The following is a 16,033-nucleotide window of genomic DNA, read 5'->3' as shown; positions in this document are numbered from 1 at the left end:
AGCGAAGGCCGTGGCTTTGCCTTTAAAGGCAGCGGCTGGAAATTTAAGGTGTCCCAGAGCCATGACTCCCCGCCGCGCCGCTCGCCGCGGAGAAATGGTGGTTGCAGGTCCTCACCTTGCAGGTCCCGGGCGGCTGGGTTGCCCTCGGTTGCTCTGGGGTTTGTTTTGGGTAGGTACTGGGCTCCGGTTCTTCCTCGCTCTCCCTTCTTTGCTGCTGTGCTTCTCCGCTCTTTTGGGGCGGCGAGGGTTAAACTTTAGCTCTTAATATTTATTATCCCGTTCTTTTAAAGTTAAGAAACATCTGGGTTACGAGGTGGTTTCTGCTGGCCTGACGGGCTGCCGGCCGTCACGAGAAACCGGGGCTCGCGAGGGAGGTTGCTCCTAGGGCAGCCTGCGAAATGCACAGTTGCGTGTAGCTTTATTGAGATCTGCCTTTAAAAAGTTACTGTGTTCTTGCACCGTGGGTGTTTTCCATGAAATAAAATCGTCCTGTTTGTTTCAGTGTGTGTTTTCAAAGCAGGGGACGTAATTTACCGGGTCTTGCAGTCCTCTCGACTGCAAAAAGTTCCTGGTAGGCTGTGGCCTCCCAGCCCTTTCCTATGTAAGTAGGTAGGGGGTGCTAAACATATTGCAGTTACTAGTTAGATGAAGGAAAACGCTTCCCTTGTGGGGCAAGCTGGTTTTTATAAATTTCTGGAATTAATTAAAATGAAGTGTTAAAAAAGAATGAAGGAAAAAAAAAAATAATCCCCCTCCTTGGAAAGCTTTTGTCTCGCATTTCTGTTGACAGGTTGTTTTTCAGACACTTATCTTTTTTTTTTTTTTTTTTTTTTTGTTTGCAAGTGCTTAGTGTGTTGCGTTGGAAGACAACAGCTACGAACTGAATTCATTGCTCATCCAAGACACGTTCTTGTAACTAGAGTTTGGATTACTGCCCGAGCCCGGGCTTTGGAAGATTTGTTTTAAATAAGTGCCACGCCTCCCAGAGAAGGAGGGAAAGCACTGTAAAGGGGAGTTGGGCTCCACATCAGAAGTTCTCAGGGAGCTTAAAACTTCAATTCCTACAAAATACATTCAGTAAATTAGTAGACTTAATGGTTTATGGAGCAGGCGTGCTTGTTAATAAGCGCTGTATAGGGGACATCGGTTGCACAGTCTGTAGATTTACTTCTTCCTTACGTTTAGCGCTGTCGAACTTGGCGAATACCGGTCACTTGCATTCATTTTTTTTTGCTTTTCAGCTTAACCTCGTAACGGAGTGGCCACCAGTATTGGATTTTGTCAGCGATGCTGCTGAGCTCCGTTCTTCTTGTCGTTAGGCAGGATCCTTGCTTTCTAAGAAACTACTGCAGACAGGTCGTTTTTAGTAATTCCTGAAAACTTCTTCTCTGAAAAAGATGAATTGCATTTTATCACAGCCGTTCCTGTTTAGAAGTCAGTGTCTCGGTTAGGCCTCTTATTAGTTTTGGAGTGTGGTGTATGTGAGTCAGAGTGGAAAAACGTTCTAAAATTAGACGTGCATTGTTAAGAATTTTATGAAATGAGTTGCATCAGTGTCTTTTTACATTGCCATTTTAATGGGCAATTCTCTGTATTCTCAGTATTGTTGGTTGCCTAAAAAAGGCCTCGAGAGGCAAGAAACTTTTCTTCTCAAAGTTTTTATGTCTGCGAACATACTGAAAGGTAAACTGGCATGTTTGTAGGTAAACCAGTCTGCTTAAATACGGCCTCTTTGTTCTTCTGTTACCTGTACTAACAGAATGCCGGGCTTGTGTTTTCCCCCCAAGGAGAACAGGTGTATTGTGGAGTTTCGGCTTCTTGCATCAGAACTGAAGCGGAGCCATTATTTGAAAAGCATCTTATTTTTGAGATTAATATGTTAATGGCCAGAATTATGACCCCGCACTGAGCTGAGTACAAACAGATGTCTCTGCTGAGTGTGTTGCAGGATCAGGACCCAGGTTGCCTTTTGGAAATCAGCCTCGGTGCTCTGGGAACTATTATTTCTTTCATTACCTCTGTGTTAAATGAGGTCGGTAAGTGTGTTAGATTCTTTTTTTTTAATGAAAACCTTATGCGGCATATCTGGAAAAGAAATTCATTCTTGTATTTGCCTGGCATAGTTATAGTTTTAAATGTTGGAAGGTAGGAAGAGAAGTCATTCCTTTGTAGTCTTAGAGAAATGGGTTGTGTGAGATGAGCCCATCTGTTTTAACAAGTGAAGGACGATGTTGAGAGCTTTCTCTCTCTTTTTTAACTTGGTCTGTGTGAAAAACCTGTTGTCTTGCAGGTCCTAGGATTTTCTAATGCTCCCAATTTTTATTTTATTTTTTTTTTTTAATTAGACTGATCAGCAGAGAAATTGATACCGTTGCTCGGGGGTGGGAAAGGCCAGCAGTCTGTGCGAGAGAACCATGTCTGTTCGGGAGTCATTTAACCCAGAAAGTTATGAACTGGACGAGAGCTTCCGTCTGACCCGATTCACTGAACTGAAAGGCACAGGCTGCAAAGTGCCTCAGGATGTCTTACAGAAACTGCTTGAATCTCTACAGGAAAACCATTTTCAGGAAGATGAACAGTTCCTGGGGGCAGTTATGCCCAGGTTGGGTAAGTAGCTGCTCCTCTAGACACATGTGATCCTTCTGTTTGGTCTGTTTAGTGGCACGATCTCACTTGCGGTTTGTTTAATCGCTTTGGAAATTGTATGTTGTGTAAGGCATGCACAGCATCCAGAAATCTGGAGAACGAATCTTGCGTTGTCATTTGTTGGCATCTGGGATACAAGAATATTACTTTAATTATTTAATGTCCTGCAGTGCACTCAACTACAAATCAAAAATGGTTGGGAATGGCCATCGTGATAGGCATGTGCTTAGGAGTTAGTCTCCTCCTCCGTTTCCCCAGTAAATCCCTTGCAAACTGCAGTTGTATCAGTTAATTTCTGGACTTTAATATTAATGCGTTGCCTTTGGAAACTTATGCAATGAATGCAGTGTATTTTATGCAATTGAATGACTCACAGGTGGAGTTCTCCTCTCTCTCCCCTCCCCTCTGTTCCTGGGTCAGAGAAAGTGAGCAAGAGAAAACTTTCTTGCTTCAGCTGAGGCTGGGAGCGGATTGTTTCACAGCTGTCACTTTTCCTTTTGGTCCTTTCGTTGTTCCCCACTCTAACTTTTTTGCTCACCTGTAGAAGCTGCCTGGGAAAGGCTGTCTTTCCAAGACCTCTGTGTTCTTGCCAGCTTCGCTTTCTCTTTGATATTTGCACAATGATGCAAGCAGTAAGGGAAAACAATCTGCACAAGCCACCTACCTACATGGGGAACAGGGCAAACGTAGGTATTTTGACACCAGCTACTCTACCTAATATTGATACGGATAAATGAATGTAGATAATATGTTAAATTACGCTTTTTAATTATGTTTGTCTATTTACTCAGCCCTGCATATTCAATCTCTACTTTGCAGTGCAGAATTAATTTTTTTTCCTCAACTTAGGAATACCAATGTAGTATTTGTTCTGAAGTTACTTAATTACCAATTGAGTGTCCAATAACCTTATTTAAAATTACTTTAACATTACTAATTGTCTATTAGCAGGCTAACAGGTTGCAACCCATTATTCTGTTGGAGATTGAATTTAGAGGGAGATTAGTAAGGAGCCTGTACTCTTGCTTAAACAATGGTGATCTTTGTATGAAATATCTTAAGCAGCGACTGTGTGTGGAGCTGGGGTGGCACTATAATATTACCTAATGAGGGACACTTCCAGCTTCTTTTATCCCCAGACTGCTATTTATATGGGGTTTCTTTCTAAATCAAATAAGTTATTCACAACAGCATTTCAAGCTGACAAATTTCTAAAATCAGTAATAATTTGGTTTAGATTTAATTATCTGGCTGTTAGGTTTTTTTCGTCTTATAAACTTAGAGCCTCTAAACAGTAATGGAACTTCTATTTTTCTTCTCCAGCTCTATGAAAAGGTAAAAAAAGTAGACTAGTGACATCAGTATGTAGGTGTGATATTACATAACAGGAAATACGTTAGTAATAGAAGGTGGAGAGTTCAGGTCTCTTAAAAATATGCTTTGGTGGTGAGTATCCCTTTAACAAATGTGTCTTCGGATAAGTTTGGTGTTATTTGTCTCTGATGCCTTGTGCTTAAAAGGGACAGACAGGTAACTTTACAGCCTGTGCATATGCACTGTGCTTTTGAGATGCAGTCAAGAGGGAAATTGCCAATAGCAGGCTCAACCTCACTCTTTTTTAGTTCTGCAAGTGGTGTTACCCAGAGCAGTCTTATGTGGCTGTGAGTATATCCCTGAGCAAGAAACTGCAAGTTTGATATTAATTATCAGAGCTTTTACGGACTTTGGAATCAGTTTTCTGTCACCTCTCTGAACAGATTCACTTATTTAGTCAGTTCTTTTCTAGTGGAACAGAAACAGCCTCAGAAGGACCGTCATGGCCCCTTGGCTTGTCTGTTAAGCAGCACTTTCACTGAAGCTGTGGAAAACCACACCAGTGAAATCAGTCTTGCATCATTACAGCATGAATAGGTGAACTGAGGGAAAACGGGGTCCTATACACGAGCCACTTCTCTATGACTGATTATATGCACTTCCCTGGAGACACTGGACATCATGCATAGTAGCTTGTAGCTTTTGCAGAGGACGAGCAACCCTAAATTTTACTGCTCGTGAGCTTCTGTCAGTATCTCTTCTCTTCTGAGGCAAGATCTGCCTCCGTAGGCAGGAGAAGTGAGATCCTCTCTACCTGTATACCTACTGCCTGGCAGACCTTCTGCTCTGTGTCCTCAGCAGGACCTCACATGGCAGCAGCTTGCTCCATCCCTGTACAGGACACTGCCAGATACTGGCTTCTGGCATTTGCTAGGTAGTGTGTTTCATTAATAGATGGGGAAAAGCTGTTGTGTGGCATCTGCTCCCTGAAAACTGGTTGGTTGAAGACTCTTCTCTGGTAGAGGTATGCAGAGTAATTCCAGGCAGCTTGATACCAGCCCAGGAGGAGGTAAGCTACCTGCTGTTGCCGCAAGGCAGGAGGATATCGACAGGGAGTGTGGCTCATCTAGCATGTTGTCATCTGTCACCTGCTGCTTTTGTGCGGGCTCCTGCATCGCAGCAAATGCCTGGAGGTTTTAATATCACTTACTCTGAAATATTCCCTGTCAGGGAAAAGGCTGCGCTTGGCGTTGCAATGTTCTCGAAGGAGTTTCCCTGTCTAGCAGGTCATCTTGCCACCTTTCAGCCTCACAAAAGTAAGGTGAGGTTAACAGAGTTGCAGAAGCTCCAAGTGGGTGAATCATCTTTCAGCCAGGCTGTGACTTGCGGTGTTCTTTTTGTTCCTCCTGAAGTGAGGAAATGCCCTTTATGAGAGGCTGTGTCCTTTTAAAACTGTCACTATGTTTTTGCTGAGACTGCAGTGACAAGAAAACCTATTCGCTTTCGACAATGTCAGTTTACGTAGTTCCTCTTAACTTTAAGTGTACACACATACAAGTACAGATGTTCCTAATGCACTATTATTACACTGCAAAAAAAAAATGTAGAACATTGTGGTTTAGGTCTTGCTTTCAGCCGTTTACACTTCTGTTCTGTTCCAGTCAGGAGTTCTCATTCTTTGCTTGGTTTTCCTCTTACTTGTGGTATATGCTTTCTCTGGGGAAGGAATTTGCTGTGTCTGTTTAGGCAGTATTGTGAGTTGTATTTCACAGATATGCTTTATAAGCTGTCTTGTTAAGAGCAACAGATAATTAAAGGCAAAGTTACTCACCTCGCTGATGGATTTCTGTCTTTGCAGGAATTGGGATGGACACTTGTGTTATTCCATTAAGACATGGAGGTTTGTCGTTGGTCCAGACGACAGATTATATTTATCCTATTGTGGATGACCCTTATATGATGGTAAGTTGGCTAAACTTAATTGTTAGCTATGTTGCTGGTTTGATTTGTGCTTCTCACTTACCGATCTGATGGCAATTTTGACCATTTCTTCTAGATATGCAGTGCCAGTTGTTTGATTAACTGCATTCAGCGTCTTTCCAAAATAACACGTGAAGAGGGAAAGGCATAGTTTCATCCTGTAATCTTTTCCATGTCAGCCAGGAATGCTGCAGTGCTGCTTTCTGTAGGTGAAAGTTGGGAGAACTGCCACCTTGAATTCAAATTTCACCCCCGTCTATCGTCCTGTGGGATTTGGCTTGAAAAAGCCCAAAAGGGGGGAAGAAGAGCTGTCTGGGAAGCAGCAGACAGTAACCTCCACTTATGAGCAGAACCACATTGTAACTGGCCTTTTTTGAGGTTCCGAGATAGCCAGGTAACATGTTAGAACTGGAAATGCCTAAATGACAGTAGCTGGCAATAGCACCTGGCAACTTCAGAGTGCTTTGTCAACACCAGTTTTCCCGTCATGCTACCTCTGCTTGCAGATGGATGAGTCTAAGTGACTTGTTGGAAGTTGCATGCGCTTCGACTTTGGTTCCTTCTGTGTCTGCATTTCATTTAGCCCATTTCCGTAGTGATTCCTCTGTGGTGGTATGTGTGGCGGTGGTCAGTATTGACTCAAACAGAAGGTCACGGGGAAACAAATGACCTTTAAAAAAGGATTTAGTAAAGCTGTAAGGAATGCTACAGGAGGTGTTCATCAAATGGAAGTTAAGGAAGTTCAGAAATGCTAGAATTCACGTTTCCTGTGATTTGAATGTGACTCCTTTGCTTTAAAGTATGCTTTTACTGCTGTTTATATGATTGCATGCTTTATTTACTGTTTTTGGTTCATAGTTTATTCTGCAGGACCCGTCAGGTAGGTTTTGAACACAGTTTGAGATTGAGACAGACTTTTTTTTTTTTTTTTCCTTAGCGTGCTTGATCAGGTGTTGTGCACATATGCAAGCCTAGCCCCTTTGATTTCTGTTCCAGGAGAGCTCTCTGCAAACTGAGCAGCCAAGATCTAAGGTTAGCCTCTGGAGTAGAGAGTGTTGAGCTCTCCTGAGAAATGGGATTCAAGTGGCTTGCTTTAACATCACATGGGAACTCATTGGGTACTGGGATAACAATAATAATAACAAAAAAATCTATGTTGTTGGGAGCGCTGCATTCAACTTCATCAGAAACCCTGTCACCTTGTAACACAGACGTGTGAGGGGCTGTGGTGGAGGAGGAGGGCTGTTTTGTTTGGAGATAGGAAGGGCTTCAGATGCCACGGGAGTGGATAGATGAGCTTGTGCCCAGATGAGGTTTAGGCCAGTGTGGTAGGAGTGGAATGTAAATTTGGCCTTGGTCCAACTTCAGTGGTTGCATCGTAGTTACAGTCTATCCTGTGATCCACATGCACCAGCAGCTGTAACTTTGGTGTTTTCAAACTCTCAAGTCCTTCATTTTTCATTCTTGTCAACATTAATTTTAATGTGGTGGCTTGCCGCTTCCTAATCTGTTTACAGATGTGTATTTCTTCTTAAAAGCTGAGAACAGGGGATTCTGTCACGAGCCTTCTTGACAACACCTGCAGTGATGATCCAGCAGGGTTGGAGCTGCTGGATCCTGTACTCGCACCTCTCTTGGGGACTGGAGTACCTGGGCGCAGTATAGATTGCCATCTTCTTGTGTGGACCAAAATCAGTTGGAAGACAGTCAAATACAGTTTGCCATGGGGTTTATGGGTGGTCGTTAAGAGCAGAGGAATGGTGAGACTTCCAAATTTTGTGTCCAGGCTGTATAAAGGAGTGTGCTCTAGACTCCTCTGTTCAAGATGGACTGCTGCTGCCCTGATTCTCCAGCTGTTTTTTCCCCCCTGTTTTTAGTCTAGATTCCCCCTGACTGATGCCTGTTGTTACCAGTCTCTGTTCTTGTTATCAATTACACGCAGTACACGCTCTGGTTCTTGCTCTTCTGTTCTGTCTCCTTACGTACTCAGTTCTGGCCTGGTTTTGGGTGGATGTTCCCTGATTTAGAGAGTCTCTGTTTCTCTGTGCATAGTGTCTACCTGCAGCTCTTTATCTGATCTCTCTTCCTAGTTGGGGTGAGAGGAAGCAAGGAGGGAAGTGCAAATGGACTCCAAGCTGGGTGCTGTCACAGAAGGGATTAGAAAACGGCTGAGGAAGGCAAAACTGCATGTGGACTCAGCTGAACTTCAGATTTTTTGCTTCAGAAAACAGCTTTCTGTCACTGCCTATTTTAATGTGAAGTTCTGCAGTTAACATGCAAAAAACCCTTCCTTTTCCCCCCCTTTCCCCTCCTCTTTGGCTTTATTCTTGAAAACACTCGATCCATGTTGTCTGTAGTATCCCTAGGATGTACACCTGTAAAATCTATATCCAGCATAGGGCTTTTCAACTTAAATGGCTTGATGTTGGAAAAGTTAGAAGCAACTGGAGATAGGTTTCATAGTAAGTATCAAGCCACTGGTAATAGGCCTGGTACTGGCCTCTGTTGTGGCACTGTGGAGACATCTTTTTGAATACAGGAGCAGGAAACGGGCTGGTTTGAGTGGAATTCCTCCCCCCTCCGCTCCAGGGACCTTTTTTGTGCCCTTTTAAGAAGAACTTTCACTCAAAGGCTGGGGACTGGGGTCTGATACTCCATCCTTTGCCCTTTTAAGTCGTTCTTAGTATTGCACATAGATCCTTGCATTTTGAGGGGACTAAGCAAGCAGCCAGGTAGTGTGTGGGACCCAGCTAGGCTGACCCCTGTTTGTGAACCCTGTCATATTTATATCGGTGTTCACAAGCCATGTACCGTTCCCCTTGCTACTTGAGATTTGCACTCCCTGAGTTTGTTTCAGGGAGTGTAGTGGTTTTGCCAGTTGGCAAAAGCAGTGTTAAACTGACCTCTGACTGCTAGAATAGGGAGCTGTTGTCAGTGTGGTTTTAAAAACTTATCTGTCATTCCTAAGAGGGCATAAACCAACAGTTTGCTTGGTAAATACTGAAGATAGGAGAGAATGGTTTGATAATCCCCTTCCAGAAAAGAGAAATGGCACGCTTTGGTGTTCTTAAACATCTAGAAATTTAACAGCCAATATCCATCAAACCATGCTTGCTTTTCTCTTAATTGTTTAAGATTTAGATGATTAAAGCGTACTCCAGTTCCAAATAAAAGGGATTCCCCTGATGCCATTGGAAGCTCTTGAATTTACGAAAAACTGGATTATATTTAATTGTGATTTGGAGGTGTTATTTCATGTCATCAGCAAGTAAGGTAACTGCCTGAAAATATTAATTTCTGCAGAAATCCTGGATGTGCGATTAGACTATAAGGTTTTAGAGATGGTGGAAATGTATTTAAATTGCTTTGGGGTTTTTTTTTTTTTCTTCCCTCCTTGCCCCCCAAATTCGTTTTCCAGCTAAAACATCTTTCTGTATTGCAAATTGTGTCAAATAAGCACGTTGTTGTTTTTGTCATGGTGGTGTTGCCTCTGAACTTTATGAAAATCACAGATTTACAATCGTAAAACCAGATGTTGGTTACAGTTCTGCAGCTGTAAACCTAAAACAATTTTATTAAAATGCATGGAGTCTTCTAGAGTAACAGAACAGAATTTATGCTGTATTTTAAAATTATCTTGCTGCCCCTTAGGGTGCATCCTGTATCAAACTTCTGCATCATCATCAGGAAACTCGACATCTCATCTGTGCTGGGTCCACATCCCAACAAACCCTGACTTGGATCCATTAAGTAGCTAAGCTCATGTGACCCAAGTGATCCCTTCTCGGTCCTGTCAGCTTCAAGGCTTCTTAGAGGAGTCTTCAGCAGAAGACTGGGTCTCTTGGACACATTTTTGTTAGTAGAGATGTCCACACACAAAAGTCTATGAAAATGCGTGCGCTGTAGCAAAATTCAGCCTTATCTTGTCATCTGAACAAGTGACAGAGTAGGCACATCTCCCTCACCATACAAGTGGCAGGGGACAGACATCTGCCCTCAGTGGCTGTGCACTAAGCGGTGACAAGGCCAGCTTCTGGGAGCCCTGAGCTCCTTAATCCCTGGCACGTGCTGTCTTCTGCAGACAGCTTCTTATTGACTTCCCAACAGAAAAAGCACCCTGGTGTGGCTGTATGCTGGCAGCACAACGGTATCCTCCAGGAAGAAGAGTACTCTCATAAAAACTTAGGTGGGTAGGTGTGGCCTTCAGGGTAGCGCAGAGGAACAAACATCTTTCTCATCAAGGTCCCTCTCTCCTACGTGTTCCAATGCAGAAGAGGTACAGCAATATATGCTTTTCGGATTAGCTTCCTAGCAGTTGTGAATTACATACGATGGTCCTCTTCATCAGTGTGTACAGTTTTGTGCTGGAATAAAGTTAATAGGAACACAATCAGATTAAGTAAACTGAGCTTGTTATCAAAGCTAGACTTTGTCGAGTTTCACTTCAGCCTCTAAAATTAGGCATCCAGTCTAAACAGTGTGGGATTCCTATGTAGTAAGTGAAAGAGTATGTTGACCAAGACAGCTGGGATGAATTCTCTCCTTACCTGTAAAGGGAAGAGATATCTGTCCTTCTAGATGGGTGCATTGCACGGAATTTCTTAATGCAGGAGCCTCTGGAATAAGGATTGGTCTTGGAGTGCAAACTTATACTGGAAGTTTTGTTCATGGCAGGTATTTGTCTGAACATTCACAAACAGTCTTGCAGACTTTTTTTTTTTTTCTTTTTCAGGGACGGATAGCATGTGCCAATGTCCTAAGTGACCTTTATGCCATGGGAGTCACAGAGTGCGACAACATGTTGATGCTCCTTGGAATCAGCAATAAAATGACAGATAGGGTAAGATTTTTGGTACTTGTTTTTGAAAGAAGACCCAAACAACTAAACATGCTTAGAATGTATTTAAGTTTAGTGTATTTTCTCCTCAAAGTTTGAATCCTTTTAAAGAAGAGATGGTTTTATTAAATGTCTCAGTTCATAGTATGGGTCTTGCCTAATAAACATTCTGAGGTCACTTGCTTAAAAGTTCAGTTTTCTGTGGTATTGTAATCTGCTGCTAATACCTTCATCTCCACCAAAATGGGGTCCTGCTTCTGTCAATTCAGGACAATGTTGCTCCAAGGCAGCATTTGATTACCAATTCATGTATCAGCCTGGATAGATATTTCTGGTTTGCTTATGCCAGCTTTTTAACATCTCTAAAGTAGAAGAAATTGAAATAGATTGCTTTTTCTTTTTTTTCTCTTTTTTCTCTCTTTTTTTTTTTTTTTTTTGTGTGTGTGTGTGTGTACGTTTATGTGGGGGGAAGAGAGCAGCATGTGTGTTTGTTTTGCTCTAGCAAAAAAGGGATGTTTATTCTTGGAAGTAAGTTGAAGCTTTGCAGGTTAGTGGAGGCCAAATGCAGCTTGATTTAACTTTGCCGCACTGCACTGCACTGCTGTGGCTGTACCTGATTACAACAGCAGGAGAGTTGTTCTGAGTTTCCATTTATTTACTTTTATATGACCTTTTGAAGAATGTTTCTTCAGTGTAAGAATGTCTCTTCCCCTCTTTTACAAAGAGCTGTAAAACCATAGCTCTGTGGGATAATACGCAATTTTCAGGAGGCTAACCTCTTCCCAAGGCTGGCTTTTCTGTCACGAACTATTTGCCATGAGGGCATTTGGCTTCAGTGATTAAAAGCCCTGGACCAGTCTTGAAATGACTAGCACTGCTGTGTATGGAACTCTGACTTCTGTTTTGATCTCTAGGAAAGAGACAAAGTGATGCCTCTAATTATCCAGGGTTTCAAAGATGCAGCAGAAGAGGCAGGAACATCTGTTACTGGTGGCCAAACAGTGTTAAATCCCTGGATTGTTTTAGGAGGAGTGGCCACGACAGTCTGTCAGCCTAATGAATTTATAATGTAAGTTAAATCGCTAAACAATCAAAGGCACTGGTCTGAAGGGATACAGTAAAAAATCCTTTAAATACCATGTTGTGATCTTGTAATCTGTCTCCTGATGAATAAAGCGGTACCTTCTCCTGCTTGCATTTGTCCTTAGCACTCAACAGATGCCACATCTCTTTTGTACATACTTGCTTTTTTAAACAGGATGTCCTTTTACTTCTCCCCATCCCCCTTGTATCTTTTAATCCTGTTCTCCTTTTGACAGGAGAGTTATGCTTCTAACCTTTAAAGGTATTGAAGACTGTTTTGGGACATAAATTTCTGTCATACGTACATTTTAAACCATCTCCCAATTATCCTATTAATGCCTGTAGAGAACTACAGAATTGCTGTGTTTACAGCATAGTTTACAGTATTCTTCCATTTAACAGTAGCTGATTTTGAATGTCCCACTGTGGCATGTTACACTATACAAATGAATTTGTTCATGAGCCTACTGATGGTTCTCTTATGCCCTGAAGGAACAAAGGTAAATTTTTTTTTTTCCTTGTCGTATCTTACGACTCCAGTAAATTGAAAGAAAAGACGTAATTTTGTATGTGTCTGACTGCAAGCATTGTTATATTCCAGGAAGGAAGGATAAGCACTTTTTTAAAAGTTTGCAGCTTTTTGCTCAATAATATCCCATGACAATGAATCCCAAAGGGTAATTCCACAATTAGTCAGTTTTTTTAACTGTGCAACAAGATACATGGGTCTGTGAAAACATAATTAGTAGCACTTATTCCTAATAACGTGTGTGAATCTCACTATGTAATTAATATGTGAATTCTTTGTTTTCAGGCCAGACAATGCAGTGCCAGGAGATGTGCTTGTATTAACTAAACCCTTGGGAACACAAGTGGCTGTAGCTGTCCACCAGTGGCTAGATATTGTGGGGAAAACGCAAAAAAAAAAAAAAAAAAAAAAAAAAAATATGGGGAAGAGGGCTGTGAGTTAAAGGTGACCTTCCTCATTGTCTCAAAACCTCAGAATGACAAAATTCAGCAGTGTAATAAGTACTCTGAGGGCTCAGCTGGGAACGATCTACCACCTCTCTCTCCTTCCTTGGTGTGTCAGCCTTACCTGCTTATGTGCAGGTCTTTTGGAATCAAGACAGTTTACTATTTTGTGCTTAGTGAGCCCATCTTAATTGCATCTAATTCCTAATTAGTTCTCAGGCGTTGCTGTAATAAACAAAATTGTTTACTAACAGAACAACAGACTAGCACCCTGGGTAAAATTATGCCCTACTCCACCTGCCAAAGTAATTGGCAAAAGCTTATTGATGGCATTTAGGCCAAGATTGCTGTCTGTGTTCATGGGCTTTCTGCTTGTGTACGTGGAAATATATCTGCATTTCACATGTATTACCCTGTGCATTCAATAAGAATATTTCTAGCAGCATTATGTATGTAGACATACTTCCATCTGTTACTTCAGGCAAAAATGTAACTACCGAACTGAAAAGTGACTGCAAAATTGGCATCTGCTTATGTTGTCTGGCTCCCAGTATGTGTCTTCAGAATTATAACTGCTCAGTTTACACTTTAAAAAGATGCATCTTCTCTATTTTTGGGACTACTGAGCCAATAGGCTGGCAGAGGAGTGAGCTGGAATCTACTTTGTCTTGGCTGTTGGCCACTACATTGTCAGATGAATTCTAATTACAAAACCTGTGTTAGCAAAAGTGGGAGAGAACCGGCTTAAACCTTCATTGGAGTCTGAAGTGTGAGCAGCAAGAAAAAAAAAATATTTTTCTCCTTCTTCATAGGGCCTGGCCTAGCAATTTTGACCTCTGCAGAATCCTGCGTATTCCAATCAGATATAAGGATCAGGGCCTCAGATAATCTTGATATGCAAATGAAGTGAAACAACAAGACACCAATTTTATAGTATGTTTTCTGGCCATAATCTTACTTCTTAACATACCTATTATTGTACTGACAGACTTGCACATTAAGGATATTCTGAATTTCCCCATATTTCAGGTACTTCTAATTTCCTTGACTGTCAACCAGCAACACTTTCTGGTCTGAAGAATTACGACAGCAAGGAAATAAATCCTCCTGTTACGTGTAAACAGCATATATCTTTGATTGTGATAGGAAAATTTCTGAGTAGCTGTGCTGCCTTTTCTTCAGCTTTGTTCAGTGAAAGAGTAAGGAAAGCAAAACTAGAACTACCCATCATAAATCCACTCATAAATCAAATTTCGGTAGGGAATTTGATTTTGTATTGAAAAGTATGTGGGAGAAGGTGCATCGTACAGCAAGTTTATGCATAGGCAGGAAAGGAAAACTGGAGTGTAGAGATACATAGCTGCAAAACTAAATACCTCAGCTTTTAGGTTTTGGGTTTGGTTTGTTTTTTTTTTTTTTAATTTAACAGAGCAGTAGTGAATGAGTTCCTGGTGACAAGTGAAAGGAAGATCCAAACGGAGGCAAAATTTGTCCTCCTTGCTTGGTTGCTGCTAGTGTCGTTGCAGCCAAGCCCCAGCTGTGTTGCTGGCAGCAGCTGCCATAGGGTGCAAAGAGTCTGCAGGGAGCTGGGCCCCAGGGGACCAGGTCAGGGGATGTGCTAGGGGTGGTGAAGCTGTTTGCTGTGGGTTTGGCTGCCAGGCTGATGATGTGGACTGATTAGGCTAGTCCACAGCTGGGAACTGGCATCCCTTTGCCTTTTCCTTTCAGCTGAAAAGCATGAAAGGGTTTGCTGTGATGTGCCTTTTCAGAAGGTGTTTTCTAGCCTTTGCTTTTGTCTACAGACCCTTCCCAGTGGGAAATCTAAGCTTGCTTTTAGAAGTTGTTTGAGGATTTTTGTGAACTTTTCCGCCTTTGTTTCCTCTCTACTAACCCCAGTATCTGATTGCTGTAGTGGAGAGGAATTTGCATCTAATTTGTTTCCTACCTGTGTTTGTGGCTTTTCTAGCCTCAGCCTTGAGTTCTGCTTCCACCTCATTCGTTATTTCCATTCCCATCATCTGACTGGTTTCCATCCCATGATCACCCTCAGACTTGCGCTTTTGAAAACTAAGGCAGAATGATTGCTCAGGTTTTTCAGTCACACCTGCAGTAAAAGTAACCACTGTTCTGTCTCTTCTCTAATAGCCTCACTTACTTTTTTTTACTTGCACTCTCTCTTACTTAATTGCTCAGACCCAGTTCAACCTAATTTCAGAAGCTCTGATCTTACTGATCCAGTCTTACTTCCTGGCTCTTTAACAAATTACTTGGTTTGGCTCACCAGTCTCTTTTCCTCTCTTGCCATTTCCGGATTCTCTCTTACACCCCTTGAAGTCAGTGCTCATTTGTTAAGAATAAGAGCATCTTTGACAAGATCCTTCCCCAGTGCAGCATCGTGTACCAATTCTTAGTAGTTTTTGCACCTTTGGTTTGGTAAGAAGTTTGTTGTATGCATTTATTCTGTGAAATGGCAATGTAGGCATTGTGGCATCAAACATCCCATTGTTGTTTGCTTTCAGTTCTCTGCAATTTTATTTCCATTGGGGAAAAAGAAAAATAAAATGAAACCTGTTTGTAGTGTTGCTCTTAACAGCTAAATGGTTGCTTTGTTTCATTCTGGATCTGGAATTACTTCAGCTTTGAATGAAACAATTGCCCTTTATAAAGGTACCATTTCCTAAATTGTTCTGAGCACCTTTTGGGATGAAAAGCATTGCTTAGTGTGTGATGGAGGCATGAGTCCATACAAGACACTGGAGAATGGGTGGAGGGACGTGCTGGTATTAAACTGCAAAGGAAGCTTATGAAGCTGCCTTAATCCTAACTCACTAGAGTGATTACATCCTGCCTTAGCATACATTCCTCAGACCTGGACTTGTGGATATCAGTGGCCTTTCTTGATCAAAGCGTCCAGATGTGAAATCAAGAGTTTTCTCTTAAAAAGCCAAGAAGTCAGAGATTACAAATCTAAATATCCAGCAACAAAGTTATTTTCATTTGGCTGTGGAGTTCAAGCCAGAGAGTTGCCTTGAAGGAGTTCTTTTCTCTGGTTATTCCACTCCATTCGACTGCCAAAAGCAAGATTTGAGGTGCTTAGTGCTTAATAGATCTTTGAATGAACTTTGCTTAGGTACAGCAGAGTAAGACACACACCTCTGACTGTTGAACCTTTTGCCCCTCTCTTGAACCGAGTTTAAAAAA

At 41.9% G+C, this 16,033-nt stretch overlaps 1 protein-coding gene across 5 annotated transcripts in view; it reads left to right on the top strand.

Annotated features, from left to right (window-relative positions):
• Window positions 1–24: 24 nt before the first annotated feature.
• SEPHS1 (selenophosphate synthetase 1) overlaps window positions 25–16,033 on the top strand; it is a 24,596-nt gene continuing 8,587 nt past the window's right edge. The window contains exons 1-7 of one of the 5 annotated variants that reach the window (XM_035889165.1): window positions 28–169; window positions 1,242–1,356; window positions 2,346–2,607; window positions 5,819–5,922; window positions 10,673–10,780; window positions 11,692–11,846; window positions 12,675–12,765. In XM_035889165.1, coding sequence (XP_035745058.1) covers window positions 2,415–2,607; window positions 5,819–5,922; window positions 10,673–10,780; window positions 11,692–11,846; window positions 12,675–12,765 — 651 coding nt within the window. In that variant the 5' untranslated portion in view covers window positions 28–169; window positions 1,242–1,356; window positions 2,346–2,414. Of the gene's footprint in view, window positions 170–1,241; window positions 1,357–2,345; window positions 2,608–5,818; window positions 5,923–10,672; window positions 10,781–11,691; window positions 11,847–12,674; window positions 12,766–16,033 lie in introns of all 5 variants that reach the window. The other 4 variants (XM_035889167.1, XM_035889166.1, XM_009649461.2 and 1 more) reach the window with 4 other exon arrangements.

This window comes from Egretta garzetta, unplaced genomic scaffold (genome assembly GCF_000687185.1).
Source record: "Egretta garzetta isolate BGI_Z169 unplaced genomic scaffold, ASM68718v1 scaffold291, whole genome shotgun sequence".
In the NCBI taxonomy this organism is placed as follows: Eukaryota; Metazoa; Chordata; class Aves; order Pelecaniformes; family Ardeidae; genus Egretta; species Egretta garzetta.
This window is presented reverse-complemented; position numbering and strand designations above follow the sequence as displayed.